The 10,066-nt window shown below is 52.7% G+C and overlaps 1 protein-coding gene across 1 annotated transcript; it reads right to left on the reverse strand.

Moving 5' to 3' along the window:
• Window positions 1–478: 478 nt before the first annotated feature.
• On the reverse strand, window positions 479–9,317 carry NDUFB11 (NADH:ubiquinone oxidoreductase subunit B11). Its single transcript, XM_038748568.1, has 3 exons — window positions 9,095–9,317; window positions 1,400–1,530; window positions 479–654 (listed from the first exon to the last, which is right to left on the reverse strand). The coding sequence occupies exons 1-3, from the start codon at window positions 9,293–9,295 to the stop codon at window positions 528–530; spliced, it is 459 nt and encodes a 152-aa protein (XP_038604496.1). The 5' UTR covers window positions 9,296–9,317; the 3' UTR covers window positions 479–527.
• Window positions 9,318–10,066: the final 749 nt, after the last annotated feature.

The raw sequence follows: 10,066 nt of genomic DNA on the forward strand, positions 1-10,066 counted from the left end.
ACGAACCGCCTTCCGCTCCTCCGTCTTCGCTGGGTTGGACGGACCCGGTGGGGGTTGGGGGTCTTCGGGCCGGTGGCGGGGGTCCGGGGGCCGTGAGGCCAGCGGCGGCGGCTGGCACCGCACACAAAGACCCCCACGGGGCTCTGGCCGCTGCTAAAGGGCACACGGGCATCAATTATTAACTGCTCAGCCCAGGAGTCTGATCCTGCGCTTTTGGCAGGGAGGAGGCGGGATGAGGTCTCAGCCTTTGAGTAGGAGGGGTGGGGTCTCAGCTGGGGGTCTCACAGCTGGGAGAGCCATCCTGCCAATGCCCAGACCCCCACATTCCCCTCCGGCGACTTGGGGTGGTCGGGGAGGGGACCTCCCTCGGGCCGGCCCTCCCTCAGGAGGGATCGGACGGCTCCGGGGGGACGGAGGAGGGGGCTGCCCCCACCCCGCCGCCATCCCCTCCCGGGAAAAGAGCCTTCGGAGCCGGAGCGTGAGAGTGAATCATTTTATTGGGGGAAGGGGGGGACAAGGAGTCGGGCTCAGTCGTCGTCATCAGGCAACACGATCTTGCTGGGGTCGAAGTAGTTGGAGACTATGAGGGGCAGGCCCTTCGCCTCGCGCTCCTTCACCTGGCGCTCCGCTTCCCGCCGCGCCCACTCCCGCATCCTGCAGCGCCCGCCACGCGGGGGGACAGAGGGTCAGGGGTGGGGGGGCTGCGGGCCGGGGAGCGGACCCACCTCCGGGGCCCCGGGCGGCCTGGGTCTAGCCGGGCGGTCTTCCTGCCGCGAGGGCCAACGGGACGGGAGGTCGGGGGGCGTTTTGAGTCGGGGGAGCTCAGCGGCCACCCCCAGAGATGGGAGGGAGGGGCTGTGGACAGAGCTGACGGCGGAGGAGGGCGAGGGGACGACCCCCGGAGGGGACGTGGCCGGCGGGCAGGGGCGGGCTGCACAGAGGGGGAGGGCAGTCCGAGGGACAGGGAAGGGAGCCTCGCATGGAAACAGCCACGGCGCTAGCCGCCCGGCTCCGCTCCCGCCCCCCACAGCTCTGCCCTACATTCCCAAAGAGCTATTTCGGGCACATTCCCACGTCAACGCTCCTGCAGGGAGGCGGGGGAGCGGCAGCCCTGCTGGGCCCAGGGCCTTCTCCCCCAGTCCTGCCGCACCCCACGGACTTGTGCGTTCCCGTCACAAAATGCGGGCCTTCTTGCAGTTGGAAAGGGCGTCTGGCGGAAGCCTCCCACCCGCCTCTCCAAAAATACGACAGGGAGGGAGCGCTGGGCGCCGGACTCTTACTTGAGCAAGCTTCCCCGCACCTCCCCAGGGCCTCAGGGCAGGGCCGGGGGAGGGCGGCAACCGGGGCGGGCTGGGGTCCCGGGGAGCGGAGGGGGAGAGGGGGCCGGGGCCCTGCTCACCGATAGTCAGGCAGATAGGCAACGAAGACCGAGCCCAGAACCAGGGTGATGGAGACTCCACAGAAGAAGACAAGACGCATGTTCCACAGGTCCATGACAGGGTCCACGTGAAAGCCGTGGGAGTCGGGGTTCTGAGGGAACGGGGTGCAGGCTCAGATGAGGGAGGGAGCTCCCTAGCCTGCACATCCCTTCCTCCCTAAGAGCTGGGGTAGCCTGAGGTATCTTCCGAAGCGGACAACTGGCCCAGGACTTCCCCAGCTCACTCGCTCACCTCCGGCGACACCGCCCGCGAGACTGTTAGCCCCCGGGAACGGGGAGCACACATGAGGAGGCAGGTGTGGGGCAGGGGAGGGTCAATTCTATCATGCAGCATGAATGGGGGAGCGAATGAGTGAGTGGCTGGACCGCGTCCAACCCGCGTTGCTTGTATCTACCCCAGTGCTTAGTACAGTGCCCCACACGTAATAAGCACTTAACAGATACAATTATTACTATTAACTGCGGAGTAGCCACTGCCACGTGTCCAGGGTAAGCGATACCTGTCTTTGGCTCACCCCAAGGTCACCGCTCCCTCTCGTCCCGGCCCGGCTCCGGCCCGCCGCCCCCCGCCCCGAGCTGTCCACAGTTTACCCATTCACAGCATTCACAGCAAGGTGGTGGTGGTTTAAGCTTGGTTTTTTTGCTGGAACAGGTGAATGGTTTGCAGGTGACAGATGGGCATGGGGGCTAAATAGAGTATCCACTCATCCACGCAGGGCTCTGTCCACCTAGCCTTGCATAGCTGAAGCAAGCACCCCCCATCCCCGGCCCCCACAACCAACCCTGGCCCTGTTTTGGGAACAATCAGATGGAGGAGCATGTGTCCAAGTGGGGCTGGGGTACCAACGGTTTCCAATCAGACCCCAGCAGGCAGAAGCCCCACAGGACAACACCTGGAGTCCAAGCCCCGGGATAAGGGGGGTCACTTTGTCTGACACTCCTATCCTCCCCAGCCTCGCTGCTGCCTTCCCCAGCCCCTGCCCATGGGGAGAAAAGAAAGGGGAAGCGTCCCAAATGTACAGCCCTACCCAGGCACGGGGCGGGGGCCGAGGAGGATGGTCATAGAAAGTATGAAAGCCTAAAGCCTCTTTCTGGCTGTTGTGACATCATAAACAAGAAAGGGGCAATGAGAAAGTGCAACTTAGGAAAACTGAGTGGCAGATTTAACAGATGAAGAAGGGGATGAGAATAATAATAGTGGTATTTGTTAAGCGCTCACTGTGTGCCATGCACAGTATTAAGCCCTTGGGGTAGATACAAGGTAATCGGGTTAGACACTGTCCCTGTCCCACCTCAGGCTCACAGTCTTAATCCCCTTTGTACAGATGAGGTAACCGAGGCACACAAGTGAAGTGACTTGCTCAAGGTCCTACAGCAGGCAAGCGGTAGGGCCGGGATTAGAACTCGGGTCCTCCTTACTCCAAGACCTGTGCTCTCTCCACTAAACCACACTGCCCAAGAAAAAGGCCCACGAAGCCGGGGGTCAGAGAACTGGGAGCACGTGAAAATACTCGTTCTCGCTACCCACTTCACTGCTAGAGGAGAGGGAAGGGAGAATGGGGTAGGGTGGAAACGGTCATCACTGCCTTCCAGTCTCAGGGGGCAGGACCCAGGGTAATAATAATAATAATGATAGCACTTATTAAGCGCATACTATGTGCAAAGCACTGTTCTAAGCGCTGGGGAGGTTACAAGGTGATCAGGTTGTCCCACGGGGGGCTCCCGGTCTTCACCCCCATTTGACAGATGAGGTCACTGAGGCAGAGAAGCGAAGTGAATTGCCCAAAGTCACCCAGCTGGCAATTGGTGGAGCCGGGATTTGAACCCATGACCTCTGACTCCAAAGCCCGGGCTCTTTCCACTGAGCCGTGCTGCTTCTCTAGGTAGGAAGGGAAGCCGAAATAGCCGCCAGGAAGAGGGACGAGTCGAGGGGAAGAAAGAGATTCCAGCACCGGCTCCTCGCCCCTTCATGGGGTCCCATAGGGGATCGTAACGACGTCAGCCACTGGCTCGGGAGGGTGGCCCCAAGACAGATTCCCCCAGGCTTCTGCCTTCCTTGCCCAGAGGCTCGGAGAAGCAGTGTGGCCTAATGGAAAGAGCACGGGCCTGAGTGTCAGAAGACCCCCTGGGGTCTAATCCCAGCTCCACCACGTGTCTGCTGTGTGACCTTGGACAAGTAACAACTTCTCTCCGCCTGTTCTCCCTCCTACGTGAACCGTGAGCCCCACGTGGAAGAGGGACCGTTTCCAACCTGATTAACTCGTACGTACTCCAGTGCTGACAGCAGTGCTCGGCACAAAATCAGTTCTCAACAAGTACCATTATTACAGGATTTCTAGGGCCTTGGTTACAGGATCTTCCAACCCGTCCTATCCCCTGGGAGTGGGAAATCTATTCAGTGGCGAGCGTGGGACCCGAAGAAGAGAGGGAGAGCCCCCCATCCCTCCCATCTCCATCCAAACTCAGGAACTTTTGACATTTTAGGAACTCAGGAAGCAGCCACAGATCAAGTTTCCCAAAAAGGGGCGGGGGGGTAGGGGTGGGAAGAAGCCTGTTTTCCAATGGGGGCTGGATCAGCCCAATTTGCACTTCCCAAGCGCTTAGTACAGTGCTCTGCACATAGTAAGCGCTCAATAAATACGATTGATGATGATCAGCCAACCTCTTAGGCATCATACTACACACATCCCCTTTTCCATCTTCCTACTACCTGTAAGCTACTTTTCTGTCTGTCTCCTAGACTGCAAAGTTCTAGAGCGCAGGGATCATGATTACTTGTTCTTTGCTACTCTCCTGAGGGTTTAGTACAGTGCCCGAAACAGTGCACACCCTGGGCATCAGCTTGGTCCTTGGGAAGTCAGCGGACTGTATTTACTGAGTGTTGGAGAAGCAGCGTGGCTCAGTGGAAAGAGCCCGGGCTTTGGAGTCAGAGGTCAGGGGTTCAAATCCCAGCTCCACCGATTGCCAGCTGTGTGACTTTGGGGGCAAGTCACTTCACTTCTCTGTGCCTCAGTTCCCTCATCTGTAAAATGGGGATTAGTCAATCAATCAATCAATCGTATTTATTGAGCGCTTACTGTGTGCAGAGCTTGGGAAGTACAAGCTGGCAACATATAGAGACGGTCCCTACCAACAGTGGGCTCACAGTCTAAAAGGGGGAGACGGAGAACAAAACCAAACATACTGACAAAATAAAATAAATAGAATAGATAGGTACAAGTAAAATAGAGTAATAAATATGTACAAACATATATACATACATACAGGTGCTGCGGGGAAGGGAAGGAGGTAAGATGGGGGGGATGGAGAGCCCCCCGTGGGACAAACTGATCACCTTGTAACCTCCCCAGCGCTTAGAACAGTGCTTTGCACATAGTAAGTGCTTAATAAAAATGCCATTATCATTATTATTATTATTATTTACTGTGTGCAGAGCACTGAACTAAGCGCTAGGGATAGTACAAAAGAACACTAGCCAAGCACCTTCTCTGCCCACGACGATCTTACAGTCTGAAGTCCCTCTTTGACCAGGCTTCTTGGTGGCCGGAGACTGCCTGGGTTGCTTTACATCTAGCCAAGAGCACGGGAACTTGAAAACCCCAGGAAGATCGGGAGCCTCCCTCCAGGAAAAACAACCCATTCCGAACAGGCTCCCGGGGCCAGTTAGAGGCCGGAGAAACCCCGAGGATGGAGGGTGGAAGGATGGACAGAAACAGCGTGGCTTAGTGGAAAGAGCCCGGCTTTAGGAGTCAGAGGACGTGGGTTCTAATCCCAGCTCCACCACCTGTCTGCTGTGTGACCTTGGAAAAGCCATTTAACTTTTCTGGGCCTCAGTTACCTCATCTGTAAAATGGGGATGAAGAGCGCGAGCCCCACGTGGGACAACCTGATTACCTTGTATCTACCCCGGCGCTTGGCATAGAGTAACTGCTCAACAAATACCGCAAAAGAAGTCGCCTGCAGGAGCTCAGTGGTGATAAAGAGAAGCTGCGTGGCTCAGTGGCAAGAGCCCGGGCCTGGGAGTCGGAAGTCGTGGGTTCTAATCCCGACTCTGCCACTTGTCAGCTGGGTGACTTTGGGCAAGTCACTTCACTGGGCTCAGTGACCTCATCTGGAAAATGGGGATGGAGACTGTGAGCCCCACGTGGAACAACCTGATGACCTTGTATCCCCTCAGTGCTTAACCCATAGTAAGCGCTTAACAAAAGCCACCATCATCAAGCAGCGTGGCTCAGTGGCAACAGCCCGGGCTTGGGAGTCAGAGGTCATGGGTTCTAATCCCGGCTCCGCTGCTTGTTAGCTTTATGACCCTGGGCAAGTCGCTTCGCTTCTCCGGGCCTCAGCTTCCTCATCTGTCAAATGGGGACAAAGACTGTGAGCCCCACGTGAGACGACCTGACGACCCTGTATCCCCTCAGTGCTTAACGCATAGTAGGCGCTTAACAAACGCCACCATCATCAAGCAGCATGGCTCAGTGGAAAGAGCCTGGGCTTGGGAGTCAGAGGTCATGGATTCTAATCCCGGCTCCACCGCTTGTCAGCTTTGTGACACCGGGCAAGCCGCTTTGCTTCTCTGGGCCTCAGTTCCCTCATCTGTAAAATGGGGATAAAGACTGTGAGCCCCACGTGGGACAACCTGACGACCCTGTAACCCCTTGGCGCTTAGAACAGCTCAGTTCCCTCATCTGTAAAATGGGGATTAAGACTGTGAGCCCCACATGGGACAACCTGATCACCTTGTAACCTCCCCAGCGCATAGAACGGTGCTTTGCACATAGTAAGCGCTCAATAAATGCCATCATCATCATTATTATTATTAAGAAATACTACCATTATTATTAGTCTTGGGTTTATGAAGCGTGTCGGCCGTGTGAGGCAGGGCTCCCGCCCCCCAACCCCCTGCAGACCACCAGGCCCTGGGCAAGGGTGGGCTGTCTGTCTCCTGGAGATTCCCAGCTGGAGCTCCGGCCGGCCCCGGCCCTACGTAACTTGGCATTCAATACGGGCTTTGCCTAACGGCTGGGGCGAGAGCCAAATGTCATTGCTATATACTGTCAATGCCATCACTATATACTGTCATGTATATATGACATATGCATATTGCCACTGCTATATATTGTCATGTATATATAACATATATATTGTCATGTACATATGACATATGTATTGTCATGCATATACGACATATATATCGCCATATATTACTATATATTGCATATATTGTCACTGCTATATATATTGCTGTCACTGCCATTGTCAATGGCATAACAAATACCATTGCTATAACTGTCCAAAATATAGCTGTGGCATCCGGATCGGGCAGGTTCTGGGGTCAGGGCTGTCAGTGGCCCCTCCAGGAGTCAGCACTTCGCAGGCATAAAAAGGCCCAAGGTCCAGCTTAGCTGCGGGGCAGGCGGCCGGGTGCACGGACGGCTCTGCATCCAAACACTATTCTATTTATTTTATTTTGTTCATATGGTTTGTTTTGTGGTCGGTCTCCCCCTTCTAGACTGTGAGCCCGCTGTTGGGTAGGGACCGTCTCTAGATGTTGCCAACTTGGACTTCCCAAGCGCTTAGTCCAGTGCTCTGCACACAGTAAGCGCTCAATAAATACGATTGAATGAATGAATATGTCGCCAACTTGTACTTCCCAAGCGCTTAGTCCAGTGCTCTGCACACAGTCAGCACTCAAGAAATACGATTGAATGAATATGTCGCCAACTTGGACTTCCCAAGCGCTTAGTTCAGTGCTCTGCACAGAGTAATTGCTCAATACGATTGAATGAACGAATATGTCGCCAACTTGGACTTCCCAAGCGCTTAGTCCAGTGCTCTGCACAGAGTAATTGCTCAATAAATACGATTGAATGAATGAATATGTCGCTAACTTGGACTTCCCAAGCTCTTAGTCCAGTGCTCTGCACACAGTAATTGCTCAATAAATACGACTGAGTGAATGAATGTTGCCAACTTGTACTTCCCAAGCGCTTAGTCCAGTGCTCTGCACACAGTAAGGGCTCAATAAATACGATTGAATGAATGAATATGTTGCCAACTTGGACTTCCCAAGCGCTTAGTCCAGTGCTGTGCACACAGTAAGCGCTCAATAAATTCGATTGAATGAATGAATATGTCACCAACTTGGACTTCCCAAGCGCTTAATACAGTGCTCTAAGCGCTCAATAAATATGATTGAATGAATGACTATGTTGCCAACTTGGACTTCCCAAGCGCTTGGTCCAGTGCTCTGCACACAGTCAGAGCTCAATAAATGCGATTGAATGAATGAATATGCCGCCAACTTGGACTTCCCAAGCGCTTAGTCCAGTGCTCTGCACACAGTAAGCGCTCAATAAATGCGATTGAATGAATGAATATATTGCCAACTTGGACTTCCCAAGCGCTTAGTCCAGTGCTCTGCACACAGTAAGCGCTCAATAAAAATGATTGAATGAATGAATATGTTGCCAACTTGGACTTCCCAAGCGCTTAGTCCAGTGCTCTGCACACAGTAATTGCTCAATAAATACGGTTGAATGAATATGTTGCCAACTTGGACTTCCCAAACGCTTAGTACAGTGCTCTAAGCGCTCAATAAATATGATTGAATGAATGAATATGGTGCCAACTTGGACTTCCCAAGCGCTTAGTCCAGTGCTGTGCACACGGGAAGCGCTCAATAAATACGATTGAATGAATATGTCACCAACTTGGACTTCCCAAGCGCTTAGTCCAGTGCTCTGCACATAGTAGGTGCTCAGTAAATACGATTGAATGAATGAATATGTCGCCAACTAGGACTTCCCAAGCGCTTAGTCCAGTGCTCTGCACACAGTAAGCGCTCAATAAATACGACTGAATGAATGAATATGTTGCCAACTTGTACTTCGCAAGCGCTTAGTCCAGCGCTCTGCACACAGTAAAGGCTCTATAAATACGATTGAATGAATGACTATGTTACCAACTTGTACTTCCCAAGCGCTTAGCCCAGTGCTCTGCACACAGTCAGCGCTCACTAAATACGATTGAATAAATGAATATGTCGCCAACTTGGACTTCCCAAGCGCTTAGTCCAGTGTTCTAAGCGCTCAATAAATACGACTGACTGAATGACTATGTTGCCAACTTGTACTTCCCAAGCGCTTAGCCCAGTGCTCTGCACACAGTCAGCGCTCACTAAATACGATTGAATAAATGAATATGTCGCCAACTTGGACTTCCCAAGCGCTTAGCCCAGTGCTCTAAGCGCTCAATAAATACGACTGAATGAATGAATATGGTGCCAACTTGGACTTCCCAAGCGCTTAGTCCAGTGCTCTGCACACAGTCAGCGCTCAATAAATGCGATTGAATGAATGAATATGCTGCCAACTTGGACTTCCCAAGCGCTTAGCCCAGTGCTGTGCGCACACAGTAAGCGCTCAATAAATATGAATGACTGAATGAATGGTCTTGCTGCTGCTGCTGCTCCTCCTGCCGGTCCCCCCCCCCCGCCCACTTCCGGCGCCCGTCGGCCTCCTTCACCTTCTCGTAGAGATTAAGCGCTCAATAAATACGATTGAATGAATGAATGAATGAATGAATGAATGGATGGTCCTGCTGCTCCTGCCGGTCCCCCCGCCCCCCCCACTTCCGGCGCCCGCCGGCCTCCTTCACCTTCTCGTAGAGATTGACGTCCTCCGGCTCGGGGTCCTCCTGGGGCCGCAGCACCGGGTCCGGGCGGCCCTTGTCCGCCGCCACGGCGCCCACCCCGCCGGACCGCCAGCGCGGGCCGCCGCCGCCCCCTGGGACCCGGGCCGCCCCGACCAGCCGGCGGGACCACCAGCCCCTCAGCCACGGCAGCCCCGCCGCCGCCATGACACCCGCGTCCTCCTCCTCCTCCTTCTCCTCAGCCAGAACCGGAAGCGGAAGTGGCCGCTCGCGCAGGCGCCCTGCCGGCCCCCGCGTCCCCGCGCTCCTTGCGTGAGGCGAGGCCCCGATCGCCACAACGACGCTACTACTACTACTAATAAAGATGCGGGTGTTTGTTAATAACAATAATAATAATAATAATGATGATGTTGGTATTTGTTAACAAAAACAACAATACTACTACTACTAATAATGATGTTGGTATTTGTTAATAATAATAATAATGATGGTATTTATTAATCATGATGGTATTTGTTAATAAAAACAACAATACTACCACTACTAATCATAATGATGTTGGTATTTGTTAATAAAAACAACAATACTACTACTACTACTAATGATGTTGGTGTTTGTTGATAATGATAATAATGATGTTGGTATTTGTTAATAATCATGGTGTTGGTATTTGTTAATAAAAACAATACTACTACTACTAATGATAATGATGTTGGTATTTGTTAATAATAACAATAATGATGTTGGTATTTGTTAATAAAAACAACAATACTACTACTACTAATAATAATGATGATGTTGGTATTTGTTAATAATAATAATAATGATGTTGGTATTTGTTAATAAAAACAACAATACTACTACTACTACTAATAATGATGATGTTGGTATTTGTTAATAATAATAATAATGATGTTGGTATTTGTTAATGATCATGATGTATTTGTTAATAAAACCAATACTACTACTACTACTACT

The sequence above is a fragment of the Tachyglossus aculeatus genome, chromosome 6 (assembly GCF_015852505.1).
Source record: "Tachyglossus aculeatus isolate mTacAcu1 chromosome 6, mTacAcu1.pri, whole genome shotgun sequence".
In the NCBI taxonomy this organism is placed as follows: Eukaryota; Metazoa; Chordata; class Mammalia; order Monotremata; family Tachyglossidae; genus Tachyglossus; species Tachyglossus aculeatus.